This window comes from Erythrolamprus reginae, chromosome 5 (genome assembly GCF_031021105.1).
Source record: "Erythrolamprus reginae isolate rEryReg1 chromosome 5, rEryReg1.hap1, whole genome shotgun sequence".
NCBI classification, from domain to species: Eukaryota; Metazoa; Chordata; class Lepidosauria; order Squamata; family Dipsadidae; genus Erythrolamprus; species Erythrolamprus reginae.
Window position 1 is genome coordinate 13,284,215 of NC_091954.1, and position 23,735 is coordinate 13,307,949.

At 47.5% G+C, this 23,735-nt stretch overlaps 1 protein-coding gene across 1 annotated transcript in view; it reads left to right on the plus strand.

Moving 5' to 3' along the window:
• Positions 1-1,815: 1,815 nt before the first annotated feature.
• Positions 1,816-23,735, plus strand: part of ARID5B (AT-rich interaction domain 5B) — a 207,688-nt gene continuing 185,768 nt past the window's right edge. Inside the window, exons 1-2 of the mRNA XM_070752083.1 lie at positions 1,816-1,918; positions 2,748-3,002. Coding sequence (XP_070608184.1) covers positions 1,898-1,918; positions 2,748-3,002 — 276 coding nt within the window. The 5' untranslated portion in view covers positions 1,816-1,897. The remainder of the gene's footprint in view (positions 1,919-2,747; positions 3,003-23,735) is intronic.

Sequence of the window (23,735 nt, forward strand, 5' to 3'; positions counted from 1 at the left end):
AGAAGGGGAAAGAGAGAGAGGAAGGGAGAGAGAGGAGGAGAGAAAGAGAGAAGGCTGAAGGCCCCCCCCCATTAATAGGCTCTCCCCCCATTAATATCGAGAGTCACGTGGCTCCGGTATTGGGTTTTTTTAAAAAATAATTAATCCTCCCGTCCTCCTTGTTTCGGTGGGATGCTGCGCCTTGGAGGCGCAAGCTTTGCGCAAGCGTTAAAAATAGCTTCCGCGGGCCCTGTCATTATTTTTTTTTTATCGTGGCTCGGATTACAAGTGTCATCTACTGTACAGACATTTATTTTCCTGTACAAGTACGCCGCGGTGATGTATTCTCTACACACAAGCACACACACACCGTTGTCCGGGAGGGCGGGGAAAGAGATCTAGCCCGGGAGCTGGGGGGGGGGGGCGACTTTAATGCAATTGCACCATTTTTTGGAACCCAGCGAGGGAGGGAGGAGAGGGGGGTCTTAAGTTTCTTGCTTAATGCCGGCGTCCGCAGAGGGGGCCGCATAGACCCAGCAAAGCCGCGGATGCAGCACCGGCTCCAGTTCCCCCCTAGACCCTCCTTCCTCAGCGTCCCGCTCGCTTTGCAATTGCGGCTGGCACGAAAGGGGGGGGGCTCCCGATAGATGCCCCCCTCCTCGCCCCCCCCCCCCCGCTCAGCGCTTTCCGCACCGCTGGGGGGGGGGTGTTAACAAACACACCAACGGCGGCGGCGAGCCGCTGGCGGAAATGCGCATTGTGCGCACGTAAAGTGTGTGTAACGTGTGTGCGCGCCCGGGACTTTGCAGAGGAAAATGAATTCGTGTGTGTTTGTACACGGAAAGCGCCCCCCCCCCCGTCTCCCCACGCGCCCCCTAATATCGATCCGATGGTTCCAAGATCAGACCCGGCGTCCAGATCCCGCGATCGCCGCGCTCCTTTCTCCCCGCCTCATTCGCTCACCGCGCCTCGGTGCTTCTGGACCCCCGCCTCCCCCCGCGTGCCTGGGGTTTATTAATCGATTTATTGTTCATTTATCGGATCTGTCAAGGACCCACACAGCTACAACGTAGCCTCTGTCCATAAGATGCGCTGCCGAGGAGAAGGCAACATTGGCAAAGGCTGGTGCGCTTTTACGCGTGTGCGTAAAAAGCAAGCGAACGCATTCATATTTATGTGTTTATATAATCGATCACAGCCGCCTCTCCCCCCGTCCCCCCCCCGCCTTGATATTGAAATATCAGCGCCAGGCAGTTAATCTAAGCGATCAAATTCCGCCTGGGGGGGTGAGGAAGGGAGGGGGGAGGGAGGGGGCCGCGCGGAATATGGCACCAAGGAAACGTAATTGAACTATCGGGCCAATCTACATGTTCTAATAAAAGCAAATCTGCTGGAGAGAATGCGAAAGAAGAACAGCGCCTCCGACTCCCGGCAGGAAATGTTCTTTATATTAGAGATATACAAGCAGGTCCTGTCAGATGAAGACTTCACCAGACCGCCTTTCGGTTCGGCAAAATGGAGAGGCGGGCGGGCTGGGCGCGCGGGGGCCCGGCGGGCCGGGAGGAGAAGGCGCCGGCCGGAGGGATTCGGACGCCTTGAGGTGCTAAGGAAGGAGGACCATCCACCTGCAGTGCCCGGTCGCCCCCTCGCAAGAGCGCTTTGGAACCGCATCGCCGGGCGCGGAAGGGGGGCCCCCGGATCGCAGCCCCGGGCCAGGCGATGGGGAGGCGTCGGGAGGCGCGTCGGGGCGTCGGGGGCTCTCCGAGCCGGGCCGGGCTCGAGGCTCCGGGCTCCGGGAGCGAGGCTGGCCGACGTCGGCGGGGAGGGGAGCCCGTTTTTCCCTGCCAGGACCTGATGCGATCCATTCGAGCCAACAAGTTTGGAGAATGTTGAGTTCAATCAATTTCAGAGCGTCGAGATGGAGCCCGATTCAGTCCAGGTAATTTCGGGCCTCCGCCCCGGCGCGCCCCCCACCCCTCCCAGGGCGCCCCAAACTTTCCCCCAACTTTCTCCCCCCCCCCTCCACCGCCTCCCTCGGGCAGCTGCTTTTCCTCCCGGGCTGCCTCGGCCCCTTATGGGGACGGGATGGGTGGTGGGGGGGTGCCTGCTGGAAAGAGGTGGGGGGGACAGACAGAGGGCAGCCGGCCAGCCCGCAGCCCCCGCCCCGCCTGGCCTTAGACCCGACCCGACCCGATCCGGCGGCCGAGGGAGGGAGGGGAAGGAGGGAGGGGGAGGGCGCGTGTTTTGGAGGTGGCTCTGCGGGGGCTGATGCTTCTCTCTTCCTCCCTCCCTCTCTCTCACTCTCCCCCTCCCTCTCTTTTTATCCCTCCCTCCCTCGTTCTCTCTCTCTCCTTCCCTCACTCCCTCTTTCCTCCTCTCTCCCTCCCTCTCTCTTTCTCTTTTCCTCCCTCTCTCTCCTCTCTCCCTCCCTCCCTCTCCCTCCTTTTCTCTCTCCCTCCCTCCCTCTTTCTCCATCCCTCTCTCCTTCTCTCTCTCTCCTTCCCTCCCTCCCTCTCTCTCTCTCTTCCTCTCTTTCTCTCTTTCTCTCCTTCCCTCCCTTCCTCTCTCTCCCTCCCTCCCTCTCTCCCTTCCTCTCTCTCTCTCTCTCTTCCTCTCTCTCTCTCTCCCCCTTCTCTCTCTCCCTCCCTCCCTCTCTCCCTCCCTCCCTCCTTCCCCCCTCTCTCTCCTCTCTCGCTCTCTGGCTCTCACTCCCTCCCTCCCCTCCCTTCCGCCTGCCCCTCTTCCCCTCCCCCCGCCGCCTCTTGCAGTGGGTCGGCTCGCCGTGCGGGCTGCACGGACAGTACATTTTCTACAAGGCGTTTCAGCTCCACCTGGACGGACGGCCGCGGATCCTCTCGCTGGGCGATTTCTTCTTGGTGCGCTGCCGGCCCGGCGACCCCCTCTGCGTAGCCGAGCTCCAGCTGCTCTGGGAGGAACGGAGCTCCCGGCAACTTTTCTCCAGCTCCAAACTTTATTTCCTCCCGGAGGACACGCCGCAGGGACGGAGGAACCAGCATGGCGAGGTGGGTCGGTCGGTCGGTTGGTTGGTGGGGCATCCAGAGGTGGGCTGCTAAGGTGGCACGGGGGGGGGGGCGCGGCTGCTGACCCCCACTAGAGTCCAGCGCAATTACGCCACGGCACCTGGGCAGGTAGCACAATCGCGCGCGGACGCGCAGGTGCGCCCGGACGCGCGCGATTTTGCTACCTGCCCAGGCGCCGTGGCGTAATTGCGCTGGACTCCACTGGGGGCCAGCACTCGCCCCCGTTTCACCTTAGTAACCCATCTCCGATGGCACCACCGGGGGGTGTCTTCCTTGAGATGGGGGTCGGTGGAAGGGTGTGTGTGTGCGCCTCAAACATATCCAGATCCTGAGCAAAATTGAGTGTTTTTTTCTAATGTTTTAATTGGAATATTTTAAATAAGCAAAGGGGTAAATTCATGTATGGGTGTGCGCGCAGAGCGGGGCGGCGGGACGGTGGGCACCTTCCCCCCCCCCCGGGGGTGGAGGAAAGCTGCAGAGTCCCTGCGCCAGGGAAGCCCCCCTCGCAGCCCCCCAGCCAGCCCGCCTGTCAGCCGGGATTGCGCCCGGGCGGAGGTGATCTTGCCTGCCGCCTCCATCTCGCCCTGTTCCGGCCTCCTCGTCAGCTGGGATGGGGGCAGACACCGGGGCCCGCCCTCCCCTCGGCCGTCCCTGGAGCTCCTTCTTCACCTGGTCACGGAGGAGGTCAGGGATGGAAGGGCCGCGTTCCCAAAGGCGGGCCGGCTGGAGCGAGCTAGCCAAAGACGCCCGGCGGAATCGGTCGGGGGGACCCAGTCCTGGATGACAGGTACCGGCAAGGACAGCTCGGCAGCCTCCATGGCGAGGCGGGGGGGGGGGGGGCAGCAGCCAAGCCACCGGAGCCCTTGCCGGGATGCCCACGCGGAGGGAGGGATGGGCGGCTGGGGAGAGTCTCGCAGGGCGGCCGGTTGCGCCTTTGGCCGGGCTTGGGTGGGAGGAGAGGCGGACGCTGGGCTGGCAGGAGCTCCGGAGTAATTTAGAGGCTTTAATACCGTTTTAATAGAGTCCCTAGAGAGAGAGAGATGAGTGGCATACACATCAAATCGATCAATCCAGGCCGGGCTTCCTTGGTAGGCAGGTAGCGCGGCTGGGCGAGCGGGCAGGCGGGCTCTCCTTCGGCGTCTCCCCGCGGGAGCTCCGGCGACTCGCCCTGACCTTGTCCGGCAAGCCAAAGATGAGCAACCGGAGCTTCCAGCCCGGTTCCTCCGCTGCGCGGCTCTTCCCCCTTTCGCGGCGTGGGGAAAGGGAGCGTGTGGGACCCTCCGTCGCCCCTCTGCTTTCGAAGCCCGGGAGTCCCCCGGGGGCCCTGGGGGGCGCTATCCCCGGGCACTAGTTGGCTTTAGGAAGTTCTTCCTTCCAACTAGCTATAGCATGTCGACTTATATACCGCTTGGCAGTGCTTTACAGCCCTTTAAAAGCGGTTTGCAGAGAGTAAACCTATTGTCCCTCAACAATCCGGTCCCCATTTTACCCACCTTGGAAGGATGGAAGGCTGAGTCGACCTTGAGCCTATGAGGTTCGATCTGCTAAACTGCTGGCAGACGGTGAATAGCAGAAGTAGCTTGCAGTACTGCACTCTAACCAGAGGTGGGCTGCTAAGGTGGAAAGATGAGGTATGCTGTCCCCTGTGGCTCTGAGTGCTAGCGGAGTCCAGAGCAATTAATTAATTAATTATTTATTTATTCATTCATTCATTCATTCATTCATTCATTCATTCATTCATTTTTATGCTGCCCTTCTCCTTAGACTCAGGGCAGCTTACATCATGTTAGCAATAGCACTTTGTAACAGAGCAAGGCTATTGCCCCCACAATCCGGGTCCTCATTTTACCCACCTCGGAAGGATGGAAGGCTGAGTCAACCTTGAGCCGGTGATGAGATTTGAACCGCTGACCTACAGATCTACAGTCAGCTTCAGTGGCTTGCAGTACAGCACTCTACCTGCTGCGCCACCCCGGCAAGTAGGGAAACCGCACGCGGATACACAGGTGCGCCCGTGCTAGCAGAGTCCAGCGCAATTATGCTACGGCACTTAAGCAGGTAGCAAAATCGCACGTGGACACACCTGTGTGTCCCCGCGTCATTTCGCTACCTGCCCAGGTGCCATAACATAATTGGGATGGACTCCGCTAGCACTCAGAGCCACAGAGGCGAGCACACATCACCGTTCCATCTTAGCAGCCCTCCTCTGACTCTAACCACTGCGCCACCGAGGCTCTGGGTGGTTGGTGATAAGCAGCGATGGGCTACGAGCCGGAACGCTAATTGCGCTCGCCGCCATGGCTCATATTGCGCGATATTGCTGCTGCACCTGGGCAGGTAGGAAAATTGCACCCATGTTTCGGCTCCGTACGCGATTTTGCTACCCTCCACAGGTGCAGCAGCAAAATGTTATTTATTTATTATTTATTTATTTATTTATTTATTTATTTATTTATTTATTTATTTATTTATTTATTTATTTATTTATTTATTTTATTCATTCATTCATTCATTCATTCATTCATTCATTCATTCATTCATTGGATTTGTATGCCGCCCCTCTCCGGAGACTTGGGGAGGCTAACAGCAACACTAAAGCAGTGTACAATAGTAGTCTGATGTTAGAAATAATTAAAAGCCCATTAATATAAAAGAACCAAACATACATACATACATACCATGCATAGAATTGTAAAGGCCTCGGGGGAAGAGGGTCTCAATTCCCCCACGCCTGACGGCAGAGGTGGGTTTTAAGCAGCTTACGAAAGGCAAGGAGGGTGGGGGCAATTCTAATCTAATCTTTGGGGGGAGTTGGTTCCAGGTGGCCGGGGCCGCCACAGAGTAGGCTCTTCCCCTGGGTCCCACCAAGCGACATTCTTTAGTTGACAGGACCCGGAGAAGACCCACTCTGTGGGACCTAACTGGTCGCTGGGATTCGTGCAGCAGAAGGCAGTCCCTGAGATAATCTGGTCCGGTGCCATGAAGGGCTTTATAGGTCATAACCAACACTTTGAATTGTGATCGGAAACTGATCGGCAACCAATGCAAATTGCGCTGGTCTCGCAAGAACTTACAAGCTGCTGCAGTTCCAGGTCGTAGCCCACTGCTGGTGATAAGGCAGAGTTATGGGGGGGGGGGAAGGGGGTCACTCCTTGGTCTCCCTCAAAAAGCCCTGATAAAGAAAGATGGTCCAGAGCCAGTGCAACTGTGCCTGAATTGTTTCTGGTAGAATCTTTAGACTCACCTGCATATAGGAAGGTTGTCAGATTCTAGGTCAGTGGTGGTGAACCTATGGCATCCATGCACTGGTGGCACATGGAGCCATATCTGAAGGCCCGCGAGGCATTGTCCTATGTCAGCTCCAGTGCGCAAGTGTGCACTGACCAGCTTATTTTTGGCCTTGTGGGAGGCCCTTTTTGCCCTCCTGAGGCTTGAGGAGGCTTCCCTGATGCCTCCGGAGGGTGAAAAACAGCCCAACGGACAAACCAGAAGTTCGGAAAAACGGACTTCCGGTCTGCCCATTGGGCAGCTTTTTGCCCTCTGGAGGCTTCAGGGAAACCTGACGGTGAAAAACGGCTTGACACGGCGGGAGCCCCATGCCCGGGTGGAGGTTGCGTGTTGGCACATGAACATGCTAATGCGTATACGCTCTCCCATTTTTGGCACGCAAGAAGAAAATGGTTTGCCATCACTGTTCTTGGTTCAGCGGTATCTCTACCTAAGAACGCCTTAAGAACTTTTCTAGATAAGAACTGGGTGTTCAAGATTTTTTTTGCCTCTTCTCAAGAACCATTTTCTACTTAAGAACCCGAGCCGGGAAAAATTTCCCAGGAAATTTGAGAGCAGCACGAAGGCCCGGCCAGTTTCTTGCCATTCCCCCCTGGGCTTCTCTCTCTGGTGCAGTGCATGGGAGGCAGCCTTGCGTTGGGTGTATGGGAGGCGCATGCTCCTCCTCGCTGTCTCAGAGTCCCTCTTTTTTTTCATTTAAGCCTTAAAGTTTTGGATTTTTTTGATTCCCCTCATCTCACTTTCTTCCTTCGGCAGCGACTGTCCTCCTCCTCTTCTTCCTCCTCCTCCTCCTCCTCCCGCCCAAATTCCGAGCTTTTATTTCTTTCCTAATGGGTTTGCATGCATTATTTGCTTTTACATTGATTCCTATGGGAAAAACTGCTTCTACTTACAAACTTTTCTATTTAAGAACCTGGTCACGGAACGAATTAAGTTCTTAAGTAGAGGTAATAATAATGATGATGATGATGATGATGATGATGATAAATAATAATAATAATTATTATTATTATTATTATTATTATTATTATTATTATTTATTTGATTTGTGTGCCGCCTCTTTCGAGGTACCACTATATTGGTCTGTTGTCTCTCCAGCCTGGTCTGTCACCTATGGGTTCATTTAATTGTTTCGGAATGTCACACACACACAAACACACACCCTTTTCAGAAGCAGGTGCAAAGGATCCTTCCCAGGGGGGCACAACTTGTGTCCCAAAAAGTCTTCCTTCTCCCTCTGAAGGACCAGATAATGGAGCCCTGCAAGCGATGAGCTGAAATTTTAGATAGATAAATAGGCAAAGATGACATTCCTTGCAGTGAATATTTATAACCCAATCAGGCCTTGTTTTTAATGAAAGGATGGGAAGTAAAGTAGGCCAAAAATCATCACTCCCAGGCTTGTAGAGTTTTATGTATGGTATGCTTGTGTTGCATGGTTTTTTAAATGATGGGTTTTTAGATGTTTTCTTTTAATTATTAGATTTGTTACGCTCTATATTTTTTTTTTGTCATTGTTGTGAGCCGCCCCGAGTCTACGGAGAGGGGCGGCATACAAACCTAATAAATTATTGTTGTTGTTGTTGTTGTTGTTGTTGTTGTTATTGTTGTTAATGTTTTGGATTGTTGTTATTATTATTTTAATATTGCCTTAATGATCATCTCACCATCACATGGTATGGACACGGCTGAAAATTAATCCAACACTACAGAATGGGATGTTTATTTTATTTATTTATTTTATTTATTTGATTTTTATGCCGCCCTTCTCCTTAGACTCAGGGCGGCTTACAACATGTTAGCAATAGCACTTTTTAACTGAGCTAGGCTATTGCCCCCACAACCTGGGTCCTCATTTTACCCACCTCTGAAGGATGGAAGGCTGAGTCAACCTTGAGCCGGTGATGAGATTTGAACCGCTGACCTGCAGATCCACAGTCAGCTTCTTTACCTGCTGTGCCACCCCAGCTCTCCTTGGTTGCCTTGCGCCAAGGGCTCTCCTCTTTGCTCCTCCACAGACGCAGAGGAAGAGCAGCTGGATTTGCTTGTAGGGATCCCTTGGCGTCTTTGGCTGGGAACTTTAAAGGGTGTGTCTGAGATATTGACGTTTTTATCCTGGAGAGGTTGCCCCAGTGAAGAGCTGCAAAAAGGTTTTACTACTACAGTGGTCCCCCGATTATCGCGAGGGTTCCGTTCCAGGACCCCTCGCGACAATCGATTCTTCGCGAAGTAGCGGTGCGGAAGTAAAAACACCATCTGCGCATGCGCAGATGGTGTTTTTACTTCCGCCGCAGCAGCGAGGAGCCGAAGATTGGGGTTTCCCCGCCGCCCACGCAAACTCCTCGCTGCTGCCGCGCCTGCCGCTTGTCTTGTCCGCCGCCGCTTGTCCGCCGCTCGCCCGCCCTTCGCCCGCCCACGCCGTTCGCTCGCGCCGCTTCCCAGCTGAGTCCTGAAGCCAGAAGGCAAAGGCGAACTTCCGCGTTTGGCTTCGGGACTCAGCTGGGAAGCGGCGCTGGGGTTTCCCCACCGCCCACGCAAACTCCTCGCTGCCGCTCGCCCGCCCACGCCGTTCGCTCGCGCCGCTTCCCAACTGAGTCCTGAAGCCAGACGGCAAAGGCGAACTTCCGCGTTTGGTTTCGGGACTCAGCTGGGAAGCGGCGCTGGGGTCTTACTGGCCGCCCACGCAAAGGGGAAACCCCGGCTCCTCGCTGATGCCCGCCGCTCGCCCTCCCGCCAGCAAGAGGGGGAAGACCCAGGGAAGCCGGGGAACGCAAACTCCACCATCTACGCATGCGTGGCCATAGAAAAAAGGGGCGCGCATGAGCAGATGGTGTTTTTACTTCCGGGTGGAAAAATCGCGATATAGCGATTAGCAATGATCGAGAGCGCGAAACTCGGGGGATCACTGTATACTGTGGGCATGGCTTATTTTGTGGGTGTGGCATGCCGGCCATGTGACCTGGAGGGAGTGACTTGATGATCACGTGACCAGGGGAGTGGCTTAAAGGTCATGTGACTGGCTTAAAAGTGGCCAACTTGACGTCACTCACATCAAGGGTTAGAGTTACGGTGCCTAGCTTCTCCTCGCCCCAGAGAGATACAATTTCCCTATCTATTTGCTTTTACTGAACATCCAAAATATACTATTTAATTCTATGTATATATGCCATATGTGTACATACATATTACACACAGGCACACAAAAATATACATTACCTACTATATAAACTATATGTGTATACACACACACAAAAACACAGCTCTTCTAAAATTATACACGTTCAACCTCATTTACTGTGATAGGAAAAACAGTCTTTGGAGAGGGGCGGCATACAAATCTAATAACTTATTAATAAATTATTATTATACCCAGAGCCCAGAAGGGACAAAAAGAAAAAAATGCAAAATTTTTCTACCGGTTCTGCATAAAGCCCTACATGGCACCAGACCAGATTATCTCCAGGACCTCCTTCTGCTGCACGAATCCCAGCGACCAGTTAGGTCCCACAGAGTGGGCCTTCTCCGGGTCCCGTCAACTAAACAATGTCGTTTGGCGGGACACAGGGGAAGAGCCTTCTCCCCGGCCCTCGGGAACCAACTCCCCCCAGAGATTAAAATTGCCCCCACCCTCCTCGCCTTTCGTAAGCTCCTTAAAACCCACCTCTGCCGTCAGGCATGGGGGAACTGAGATATTCTTTCCCCCTGGGCCTTTACAATTTATGCATGGTATGTTTGTTTGTATGTTTGGTTTTATAATAAGGGGGTTTTTTTTAGTTGTTTTAATATTTGATTGTTACATGCTGTTTTTTACCACTGTTGTTAGCCGCCCTGAGTCTACGGAGAGGGGTGGCATACAAATCCAATAAATAAATAAATATCTGATGGTACCTGTAGGAGCACATCACTGGGTTGCCCCCAACTTTGCCCCCCAACCAAGCAGACAGAGAGTGTCGCTGGTACCTCTTGCATTCCCTGGGTGACCTCTACAAGTTGGGAGAAGATGCCAGAGAGAGCAATGGGGCTGGGCCAGTAGGGGCCAGAGGGATAAGGAGCTATCTTTACCCGCTTTGGAAAAGCATCCTTGCCCTCCACTTCCTCCAGCATCTTCTTTATAGAAGCCAAAACGATTGTATCATCTTTGGTTTTTATATTGCTTGGGAATATGTTGTGGTTGGCTCTGGCCCAGCTCCTGCCCCAGGGAATGTGGAGGTGGATGCAGGGGAAACTTCAACACGTCATAGGCCTGTGTTATTGCCGACAGAGTCAGTTCAGAGTTTAGTTTCCTTGGACGAAGAAGAAGGTGGGAGTGACTTGGAAGAGGGGGGTTTGGCACACAGCCCAGGCAGTCAATCTTCATTATCTTCCATTGCTTCAGATGAAGAAGTCTTGGACCCACACAAGCGCAGAATTATGCGTAGAAGAGACAAAGTAAGGACATATTACAGAAGATAAGAGAGGCCACCTGTGTTTGAGTGGTGCTCCAGTAATTAGGGCTGCTGCTATAAATAGCAGCGTGTGGGTTTGGCCGTTGTGGAAGAGTATCTGATCGCAGTTCTTCAGGAATCGTGTGTTGCTGTTTTCTGGACTTTGTTTGTTGATTTTTCACGCCTTTGAAACCAAAGCAGAGCAAAGTGTGTGTGTGTGTTTCACTTTGTAGAAGAAGAAGGGCTGTGACGTTTCTTCACAGCTGCAAGCTAAGCGCAGAATTATGCGTAGAAGAGACCAAGTAAAAACATATTACAGGAAATAAGGGAGGCCACCTGTGTTTGGGTGGGGCTCCAGTAATTAGGGCTGCTGCTATAAATAGCAGCTTGTGGGTATGGCCGTTGTGGAAGAGTATCTGATCGCAGTTCTTCACGAATCGTGTGTTGCTGTTTTCTGGACTTAGTTTGTTGATTTTTCACGCCTTTGAAACCAAAGCAGAGCAAAGTGTGTGTGTGTGTTTCACTTCATGGAAGAAGGAGGGCTGTGACGTTTCTTCACAGCTGCAAGCTAAGTACTTAAGGACTGATAAGGGACTTATACAAACTACCCGGTTGTTTTGGGACGAGTGCTCTTTGCAATACAAAAAGAGTGCTTCTTTTATTTTGAATTTTGTGATAAAGAACATTGTTTTGAATTTTCAAACGTGTGTGTGTCCGAAATTTGTACCCTTTAATTTTCGGGAGTCTCCCACCAGATAGCCCGGCAGAACAGGAATAAAATATCTCATTGAGAAAAAGTGCACCGCCATAGCAAAGCCAAAAAAAACCCCCAGCAGTTTAGCTTCTTTCTCAGCACACGAGTCAGTTATTTCAAGTTATTTAACCACAGCAGCAATCATTCTTTTATGTAAATGACATTAACAGCTATTTCCGAAGCAGAGAGATGGAGCCATTTTAAGTAAACAGAGGAGCCCCCTGCAACCCTTTCTAAGCCCGTGGACATGGAAATTATTCATAGAGGAAAATTAGGGCTTGGAACCAGAGTGGTCTACTAGAAAGGAATTATAAGTTTGTTTGTTTTTTTAAATAATATTTTTATTGAATATATTTTTTTAAAAAAACAGGGGGAAAAACCTGTACAGGTTTATGCCAGAGTTGTTGCAGTTCAATTTTAAGATCCTGATATCAGCTACATTTTTCTTGTTGTTTCTCATCAATTCGACTGTCACCTGGTATGACGACACCAACGATCCACCCTTTTCCCTTTTCCACAATTGTGAGGTCTGGTGTAAGGTGTTCCAAAACCCTGTCAGTTTGAATTCGAAAGTCCCAAAGTATTTTGACATGCTTGTTTTCAAGTACTTTCTCAGGTTTATGATCCCACCAGTTCTTTACCACTGGTAGGTGGTAGTTGTGGTACAGGTTCCAATGAAGCATCTAGGCCCGGTAGTTGTTGTTGTTGTTGTTGTTGTTGCTGTTATTATTATTATTATTATTATTATTATTATTATTATGTCAGTACAACACAGCAAACGAGATCACTATGCTGGATTTCGTATTTCATCACCAGTCGGGCGCTTCCCAAGCACCTAGGACTGCGTGATTATTATTATTATTATTATTATTATTATTATTATTATTATTATTATTATTATTATGTCAGTACAACACAGCAAACGAGATCACTATGCTGGATTTCGTATTTCATCACCAGTCGGGTGCTTCCCAAGCACCTAGGACTGCGTGATTATTATTATTATTATTATTATTATTATTATTATTATTATTATTATTATTATTATTATTATGTCAGTACAACACAGCAAACGAGATCACTATGCTGGATTTCGTATTTCATCACCAGTCGGGCGCTTCCCAAGCACCTAGGACTGCGTGATGTAGTGGCGAATTATGTTTGCCGATCCCAGTAAAGCGGCCTTTTGCAATTGACAGGTGGAGATTTTGTCAATTCCGATAGTTTTCAAATGTCCGCCGAGATCCTTTGGCGCTGCGCCCAGCATGCCAAGTACCACTGGGACCACTTTCACTGGCTTATGCCAGAGTCGTTGCAGCTCGATTTTTGGATCTTCATATTTCACTAATTTCTCTAGCTGCTTCTCCTCAATTCTGCTGTCTCCTGGGATTGCGATGTCGATGATCCATACTTTCTTTTTCTCCACGATCACAATGTCTGGTGTGTTATGCTTCAGAATTCGGTCAGTCTGAAGTCGGAAGTCCCACAGTAGTTTTGCTTGCTCATTTTCGACCACTTTTCCGGGCTTATGATCCCACCAGTTCTTTGCCACTGGTAAATGGTAGTTCCGGCACAAGTTCCAGTGGATCATCTGTGCCACAGCATCATGTCTATGCTTGTAGTCAGTCTGTGCGATCTTTTTGCAGCAGCTGAGTATGGGATCGATTGTTTCATCTGTGTCTTTACAGAGTCTGCACTTTGGATCGTCTGTTGTTTTTTCAATTCTGGCTTTGACAGCATTTGTTCTAATGGCCTGTTCTTGTGCCGCCAGTATTAGTCCTTCTGTCTCCTTTTTGAGTGTTCCACTTGTAAGCCATGACCAGGTCTTTTCTTTATCCACTTCGCCTTCAATATTATTATTATTATTATTATTATTATTATTATTATTATTATTATTATTATCTTGATCTCCAAAGTTATTTTGTAGGAGAAAAGGCGGTGGTTCCCATCATACTTAAAAAGCTGGACTCTGGTAGGGGAGACACCCCCCCCCCCCCGCCTCCGACATTTTTCTGAATTGGAGCTGCAGGTCAGCGACTCTTGAGCATTAAGAGCAGTAAGAAAGTCGCAGCTTTGCCAAAACAGTGAGGAAGGGAATTGCAGCCAATGCATTGGGGAAAGAGAGATTTGGAGGGCAGAAAAACCAATTACATTGCAAGGTTTCTGCATCTGGACCAATTCCAAGCAGTTTGGAAAGTGGAGTTGCAATGGTGCAAAAAGTGTGCTTTTTACTACTTGCCTTGGATAGGGTGCAATCTCAGCCTTTGCCCAGAAACAAACTTGGGAAAAGAGGGGATCTTTTAAAAAATAATAATAATAATTTTTATTTAGCTTAAATAAATTAACATACAACATACAAATACAAAATAATATATATGTAGTCAGTTGAGTGGACTGCAATGGAAACTGCAGTTTAATGTTTCCAAATGTAAAATAATGCACTTGGGGAAAAGGAATCCTCAATCTGAGTATTGCATTGGCAGTTCTGTGTTAACAAAAACTTCAGAAGAGAAGGATTTAGGGGTAGTGATTTCTGACAGTCTCAAAATGGGTGAGCAGTGTGGTCGGGCAGTAGGAAAAGCAAGTAGGATGCTTGGCTGCATAGCTAGAGGTATAACAAGCAGGAAGAGGGAGATTGTGAGACCACATTTGGAATACTGTGTTCAGTTCTGGAGACCTCACCTACAAAAAGATATTGACAAAATTGAACGGGTCCAAAGACGGGCTTCAAGAATGGTGGAAGGTCTTAAGCATAAAACCTATCAGGAAAGACTTAATGAACTCAATCTGTATAGTCTGGAGGACAGAAGGAAAACGGGGGACATGATCGAAACATTTAAATATGTTAAAGGGTTCAATAAGGTTCAGGAGGGAAGTGTTTTTAATAGGAAAGTGAACACAAGAACAAGGGGACACAATCTGAAGTTAGTTGGGGGAAAGATCAAAAGCAACGTGAGAAAATATTATTTCACTGAAAGAGTAGTAGATCCTTGGAACAAACTTCCAGCAGACGTGGTTGGTAAATCCACAGTAACTGAATTTAAACATGCCTGGGATAAACATATATCCACTCTAAGATAAAATACAGGAAATAGTATAAGGGCAGACTAGATGGACCATGAGGTCTTTTTCTGCCGTCAGTCTTCTATGTTTCTATGAGTGTTGTGTCTAGCTCCAGCCAAAGTATATGGAATGAATGTGGATTACCGTATTTAAGAATTGGGTTTTAGAATTTACTATTATAAATTAGATTTTTTTATACATTGAATTTTTTGTATCTATTTTGCTGTGAGCCGCCCTGAGTCTGCGGAGAAGGATCCATTTCACATACTGTTGTGCACATTCAACTTGGTACAGAACAAAGTATTCCATGAGAATATTTCATTCATTCAGATCTAGGATGTGTTCTTAGAGTGTTCCCTTTATTTTTTTTTGAGCAGTGTATATTATTTTTATGCCACCCTTCCTTTTCATTATCAGCAAAATATGTTACACACACACAGATGTTTGAGATGATATGTGCAGAGGCTTTTATTCACTACAACAAGAAATATATATACATATACACACACACACATAGTGTGTGTGTGTGTGTGTGTGTATGTATATATATTTCTTGTTGTAGTGAATAAAAGCCTCTGCACATATCATCTCAAACATATCAAGATCCTGAGCAAGATGGAAAGTGTTTTTTAAAAAAATGTTTTAATTGAATGTTTTAAATAAGCAAAGGGGCAAATTAATTTAGGGTATGCTTTACTTTTAGTTGCCTAGTTACGCTCCACCGTATTCCTGAAGCACAAGTTGAATAAATTGATTCTCCTTTTTATATTCTTAATCATACTTACTGAATTGCCTTTGGGGCAAAAAATACCCAGGCTTTGTTCAGGGCTTCTTATGAATGTATACCAAATTCTTAAGAGGAAGAGATATAGGGGTCTTGCTGGGACTTGGGGGTTTTCTTCACTTCCAGGGTGGTTTTATGGCAGCCCCACCCAGCTTGAACCTTATAGAAGCTGGTCTGGGTCCAATTGGTCATTTCTGGTCTCTAATTTAAGGCTTTTGAGTCTGGGTTCAAAGAGGGCTGCTGATGTTGCATGGGCTTTGGGTGCAGCAGCCAAGTGTCACATAACAGATGTGGCTGGGGAATTCTGGAAGTTGACATTCACACATTACCAGGTTGAGAAACACTGCATTGAATAGTACTGGATTCCTATAAATATTCCTGAGATTATATGCATGTGATTCTATTAAAAAATATCACTAACTGTTGGACTCAGTAGCTTAACCCACTAACATTTCCCCTGAATAATTGTTGGGGGTAGTTTTATTCTCTAAGGACGAATCTAAATTAGGGATCGAAGTATTTTGGTTTCTTTTTTCAAAATGATTTGGATATTATTGTGCCCTTTTCATAAAACTAATTCATTTATTCTGCCCGGGGGCTGTTAGAGTGACAGAGTTTAAAACTTGGGTCCCTTCTGCACATTTTATCCGGAGAGAAGTGGCATACAAGTCTAATAAATTATTATTATTATTATTATTGTTGTTGTTGTTCTTGTTCTTGTTCTTGTTATTATTTTTATTTTTTTATTTTTTTTATTTTTATTTTTATTTGTCCAATATACAATACATATGAAAGAGAATAGACATTAAGTAATATATATAAAGATAGAAAGTAAAAAAGAAGAGAAGTAGATGGGGGGGAGAGAATATATATGATATATCTATATATAATATAGATAGATAGATAGATAGATAGATAGATAGATAGATAGATAGATAGATAGATAGATAGATAGATAGATAAGGAGAGAATATATATGATATATGATATAAGGAAAGACAATTGGACAGGGGACAATAGGCACATCAGTGCACTTATATACGCCCCTTACTGGCCTCTTAGGAACCTGGAGAGGTCGATCGTGGAGAGTCTAAGGGAGAAATGTTGTGGGTTGAGAGTTGACACTATTGAGTCCAGTAATCAGTTCCACGCTTCGACAACTCGATTGTTAAAGTCATATTTTTTACAGTCAAGTTTGGAGCGGTTGATATTAAGTTTGAATCTGTTTTGTGATTATTATTATTATTATTATTATTATTATTATTATTATTATTATTATTATTATTTGTGGGCTTCCCTAGGTATGCCCATGTCTCAACAACACTCCGCGGCCTGCACTGGCTGCCGATCAGTTTCCGGTCACAATTCAAAGTGTTGGTTATGACCTATAAAGCCCTACATGGCATCGGACCGCCTTCTGCAGCACGAATCCCAGCGGCCGATTAGGTCCCACAGAGTTGGCCTTCTCTGGGTCCCGTCGACTAAACAATGTTGGTTGGCGGGGCCCAGGGGAAGAGCCTTCTCTGTGGTGGCCCCGGCCCTCTGGAATCAACTCCCTCCAGAGATTCGAATAGCCCCCACCCTCCTCGCCTTCCGTAAAATGCTGAAGACTCACCTCTGTCGCCAGGTGTGGGGATAATTACCACCCCCACCCACCCCTTGTTATGTTTTCGACCTCTATTGTATGATGGACTGGGTTGAATATGTATGATTGTGTAGTTGGGGATGTTATTATAATATTGGTTATGCTATAAATGTTTTATATTTGTTTTACATTTTTATTATTGGATTTGTAATGCATTGTGTTATTATTATGTTGTGAGCCGCCCCGAGTCTTTGGAGAGGGGCGGCATACAAATCTAATAAATTATTATTATTATTATTATTATTATTATTATTATTATTTTAACGTTGAAGGTGAATAATGTCTTGATTGATTGTGATATCAGACAATGGGGGAATATGGCAAAGACCCAGCTGCACATGTTCAATTATGTGAAAACTGCCCCATTGTTCTGTTGTACCGAGAAACAAGTAAATTATTTACAGATATTTGCTAATTAAAGCACATATTGTTTTTTCCCAGCACAATGAGACACAATGCAAACAAAAGACAAAAATGAAATCCGCATGCATAATTTCACCGGGTGAATGCCGAGGGCAACACGTCTTGCTAAGAAAAATATGTCTGTCATTTGCCCAGGAAGGACTCTTCTCGCGGTAACGAGAGCAGGCAGACAGGGCAGCCCGCTGGGTGTCCAAGGGCCTGGACCTCCATGTTTCCCCACACTTCAGTGGCACGTTGTTCGTCTCGGTCACCAGTACATGCCTGGCCTGTTAGTGAAATGGTGTTGAAGCATTTTGAGATTTGATCTCACGCTTCCGAAAGGCAGGATGCCATCGCAGCCCCTTGAAGGCAACGTGTAATGTTTGAGACCAGCAGAGTGGAGACATCATGCAGTTCATCCCTTCGTAGATGAAGCTGGGCTTCTGCCGATCAAAGAAGGTCCAGGATTGGAATGAAGACCCTTCTCTTTCCACCATGCATGGGAAGGTTGTCCTTTAGACCAGTGTTTCCCAACCTTGGCAACTTATTATTATTATTATTTGTTATTATTATTATTTTATTAGCTTTGTATGCCGCCCCTCTCCGCAAACTCAGGGCGGCTCACAACAGTGATAAAAACAATATATAATGACAAATCTAATAATTAGAAGCTAAAATAACAATTGTACATTTAAAAATCTAAAAGCAAGGAATCCCAGTATAAAAAACATACATACAATCATATCATGCACAAAAACTACATAGGCAGGGGAAGATGTCTCAGTTCCCCCACGCTTGACGGCAGACGTGGGTTTTAAGGAGTTTACGAAAGGCAAGGAGGGTGGGGGCAGTTCTGATCTCTGGAGGGAGCTGGTTCCAGAGGGTCGGAGCCGCCACAGAGAAGGCTCTTCCCCTGGGTCCCGCCAGACGGCATTGTTTAGTTGACGGGACCCGGAGAAGACCAACTCTGTGGGACATAACTGGTCGCTGGGATTCGTGCGGCAGAAGACGGTTTCGCAGATATCCTGGTCTGGTGCCATGAAGGGCTTTATAACCAACACTTTGAATTGTGACCAGAAACTGATCGGCAACCAATGCACATTGTGTTGGAGTAACATGGGCATATTTAGGAAAGCCCATGATAGTTCTCGCAGCTTCATTCTGCACGATCTGGAGTTTCCAAACTGATATCTGGACTTCAACTCCCAGAATTCCCCAGCCAGCATTTGCTGGCTGGGGAATTCTGGGAGTTGAAGTCCAAATATCTTCAAGTTGCCAAGGTTGGGAAACACTGCTTTAGACCACCTGATAATTATACCACCTGAAAAAGAGCCGAGGTGGCGCAGCAGGTAGAGTGCAGTACTGCAGGCCACTAAAGCTGACTGCTAGATCTGCAGGTCAGCAGTTCAAATATCACCACCGGCTCAAGGTTGACTCAGCCTTCCATCCTTCCGAGGTGGGTAAAATGAGGACCTGGACTGTGGGAGCAATAGCCTGGCTCTGTTAAGAAGTGCTATTGCTAACATGTTGTAAGCCGCCCTGAGTCTAAGAAGAAGGGTGGCATTAAAAAAATCAAATAGATAGATAGATAGGTAGGTAGGTAGGTAGGTAGATGATAGATGATAGATGGTAGGGAGGGAGGGAGAGAGAGAGAGAGGGAGAGAGAGATAGAAAGGTAGATAGATAGATAGATAGATAGGTAGGTAGGTAGGTAGATAGATAGATAGATAGATAGATAGATAGATAGATAGATAGATAGATAGATAGATAGATAGATAGATAGATAGATAGATAGAAAGGTAGGTAGGTAGGTAGGTAGGTAGATAGATAGTTGTTTTCACAGTTGCAAACAAACTATATTTACAGCAGCACAAAGCTTATAACTTCAGCCTGATGATGGTGATTGTGATTTCCCCGAAACGTCGCATAGACACTCAAAATATTACATGGGGCAAAACCCGAACTCAGAACAATCTATATAGATAGATAGATAGATAGATAGATAGATAGATAGATAGATAGATAGATAGATAGATAGATAGATAGATAGATAGAAAGGTAGATAGATAGATAGATAGATAGATAGATAGATAGATAGATAGATAGGTAGGTAGGTAGGTAGGTAGGTAGGTAGGTAGGTAGGTAGGTAGGTAGGTAGGTAGTGGGAGGGCAGTGTGGCAGTACAAATTTTGGCTGCTTAATATTGGGTATATCTGAGGAGGCCCCTGACCACTCACTGGACTCGATGGGCTTTGGCCCGATTCAGCTTGACTCTTCTTATGTTCTATTGTCATGTTGTTGAATGCCTGGATCCAGCCGGTTAAGCCAGGCTTCCCTATCCCAGCAATAGAATGAAAGCAGACTTAGAGCCATAGATGCGAAGGGTGGCGAACAGTGGAAAGTGCTGTACAAATGCTGATGACAATGATCTGAAGCCGTGTAAGTTGCACAGTCATATTCCACAGATGGGAGGACCTGCTGTCTGCCTTCCAGAATGCCATATGGGCCGTTTCTGTGCAGAACTACAAATGCCAATTCTTTGTATCTCAGAAACAATTGTCAGTTAATTAAGCCTCCGATTTGCATGTGTTCAGGTTCTGTCGTCGTAGCGTTCTGGTCTGTGTGTGGGGTTTTTTTTTTAATGCCAGACTTCTGTTGGCTGAATTTGTGATTGTCCCTCTTGCTGAAAACCTGCCATTCATTTGGGAGGAGAAGATGGGACTTTGAGGAACAATCCGAATGTTCAGCCAAAATGGAAGGCTGAACTCGGTTTGGAAACTCAGCGATGCCCATCGTCTCTTCCTGGGATTCTCCCTCTTGGAGGTGACCAAGGAGAACATCTAAAGACGGGAAGAGGTTCAAGCTTTGCTTTCCACTGGTTTTAGTAGAACTGAGAATGGGAATCATTTTTTCCTCTGGAAGTGGTTAAAAGTCTTCTCCTAAACCAGGAGTCTCCAACCTTGGCAACTTTAACACTTGTGCACTTCAACTCCCAGAATTCTTCATCCAGCAAAGATTTTCTGGGTGAGGAATTCTGGGAGTTGAAGTCCACAAGTCTTAAAGTGGCCGAGATTGGAGAGCCCTGTCCTAAAGGTTGCTCCCTAGAAAAGGGAAGCATTGAGGGTTACCACCACCTCCCTTGAATATCATTCAATTCAATTCAATTTATTAGATTTGTATGCCGCCCCTCTCCAAAGACTCGGGGCGGCTCACAATATTCCAGCGAAAACAAATCTAATATTAAAAAGCACATAAAACCCTATCATATTTTAAAAAGCAAACAACATATACATACCCAAACATAAATATAAAAAAGCCTGGGGGAAAGGTGTCTCAACTCCCCCATGCCTGGGGGTATAGATGGTTCTTGAGTAATTTACGAAAGACAAGGAGGGTGGGGGCCATTCTAATCTCCAGGGGAAGTTGATTCCAGAGAGCCGGGGCTGCCATAGAGAAGGCTCTTCCCCTGGGGCCCGCCAAACGACATTGTTTGGTCGACGGGACCCAGAGAAGGCCAACTCTGTGGGACCTTATCGGTCGCTGGAATTTGTGCAGTAGCAGGCGGTTCCGGAGGTACTCTGGCCCAATGCCATGCAGGGCTTTAAATGTCATAACCAACACTTTGAATTGTGACCAGAAACTGATCGGCAGCCAATGCAGGACACGGAGTGTTGCAGAAACGTGGGCGAATCTAGGCGAATCATTCATTCATTCATTCATTCATTCATTCATTCATTCATTCATTCATTCATTCCAGACCAGAATACCTCCGGGACCGCCTTCTGCCGCACAAATGCCAGCGACCGATTAAGTCCCACAGAGTTGGTGTTCTCCGGGTCCCGTCGACAAAACAATGCCGTCTGGCAGGACCCAGGGGAAGAGCCTTCTCTATGGCAGCCCCAGCCCTCTGGAATCAACTCCCTCCAGAGATTAGAACTGCCCCCACCCTGCTTGCCTTTCACAAACTCCTAAAAACCCACCTTTGCCGCCAGGCATGGGGAAATTGATTCCCTTCGGCCACTCCATTTTATGTATGATTTGTTTGGGTTGTTATGAGGGTTTTTAATCAAGGGTTTTTAACTGTTTTGCTTTTTTAATCATTGGATTTGTATTTTGTATTCCTGTTGTGAGCCGCTCCGAGTCTTCAGAGAGGGGCGGCATACAAATCAAATCAAATCAAATCAAATCAAATCATAAACAACCTCATTCATTCATTCATTCATTCATTCATTCATTCATTCATTCATTCATTCATTCATTCATTGGATTTGTATGCTGCCCCTCTCCAAATCCTCCAACTTTGTTAAATAGACAAATAGATGCAGTCAAGGAAGTCACCCATCAGTTAGGGTAGTGATGACGAACCTATAGCACGGGTGTCAAAGGTGGCACACAGAACCATATCTACTGGCACGCGAGCTGTTGTCCTAGCTCAGTTCCAGCGTCCATGTGTGTGCCAGCCAGTTGATTTTCGGCTCACACAGAGGCTCTGAGAGGGCATTTTTGGCTTCCAGAGAGCCTTCAGGGGGATTGGGAGGGCATTTTTAACCTACCTACCCCACTCCAGCTCCAAGGAAACCTTTGGAGCCTGGGGAGGGCAAAACACGGGCCTGCTGGGCCCACCAGAAGTTGGGAAACAGGCATTTTCCAGCCCCCAGAGTTTTCGCCCTCCCCAGGCATTCAATTATGGGTGTGGTTGCGCGATAGCATATGCGCACGCTCTTTCGGCACCCAAGGAAAAAAAAGTTCACTATTCTAAGATTTTTATTAATATTGCTTCTCCATTGCTTATTTGACCCCTATGACAATCATTAAGTGTTGTACCACATGATTCTTGACAAATGTATATTTTATTTTATGTACGCTGAGAGCATATGCACCAAGACAAATTCCTTGTGTGTCCAATCACACTTGGCCAATAAAAATTCTATTCTATTCTATTCTATCGCTGGATTAGGAGCTTCCGATAAGTTTTCAAGAGAGTTGCAGCTCTTTTCTTCTGCCTCAATACCCCTCTTCTCTTCCAGCATGTAATTTGGGCAATGCTCTGCCACCATGTTGCATGAAAGATTAAGGAGCAAGGAGGAAGTGATGAACTGACCTGAGATCCTGACGTTAGCCAATCCTGAAGGATCCTGGAATGTGATCAAGAGAAGAGTTTTTGCAAGTGGGGAGGGATCGACTTCCAAGCCACCGACCTACCATTTGTTTGGCATGAGTGGTTTGCAAGGCACAAAAAACTGAGCACCGTGTAAATGACTAAATATTTAATCTGAGTTCCGTGCTGTTGCTATTTTAAACATATACAGCAAAGGGTGCAGCCTTGGGTGGTTTATGTATGCATCAAGATATAACAAGTGACACATCAGTGGACTTACAGTACATTCTTTTAATTTGCTGGGTAAATAATCTGTAGCCAGATCTCAAGTTCCTCTTTGCCTTTTCCTCATTCTTTAAATCTCAGTCCTGCTTTGTTCGTCCGTGTGTTTAAAGGGAGCTGTGGCAGAGCCAGAGTTCCTAACCTTCCTTCCAAACGGATTGCTATTCTGAGTTCTTAATTCTAGGGGTAAATAGAAGCAGACAAAATGTAGCAGAGGAGCCCCAGGAGAATTAGTCCTTCCATTACCCTGGGGTGGGAAGTATTGACCCCCTCAGAGAGGGTCTGCAACTTGGGCGTCCTCCTCGATCCACAGCTCACATTAGAGAAACACCTTTCAGCTGTGGCGAGGAGGGCTTTTGCCCAGGTTCGCCTGGTGCACCAGTTGCGGCCCTATCTGGACCGGGACTCACTGCTCACAGTCACTCATGCCCTCATCACCTCGAGGTTCGACTACTGTAACGCTCTCTACATGGGGCTACCTTTGAAAAGTGTTCGGAAACTTCAGATCGTGCAGAATTTAGCTGCGAGAGCAATCATGGGCTTCTCTAAATATGCCCATGTTACTCCAACACTCCGCAGTCTGCATTGGTTACCGATCAGTTTTCGGTCACAATTCAAAGTGTTGGTTATGACCTATAAAGCCCTTCATGCCATCGGGCCAGAATATCTCCGGGACCGTCTTCTGCCACACGAATCCCAGCGACCGGTTAGGTCCCACAGAGTTGGCCTTCTCCGGGTCCCGTCGACTAAACAATGTCGTCTGGCGGGACCCAGGGGGAGAGCCTTCTCTGTGGTGGCTCTGACCCTCTGGAACCAGCTCCCCCCAGGGACTAGGATTGCCCCCACCCTCCTTGCCTTTCGGAAACTCCTTATAACCCACCTCTGCCGTCAGGCATGAGGGAATTGAAACATCTCCCCCTTGCCCATGTAGTTTTTGTGTATGATTCGATTGTGTGCTTGTTTTTTATATATTGG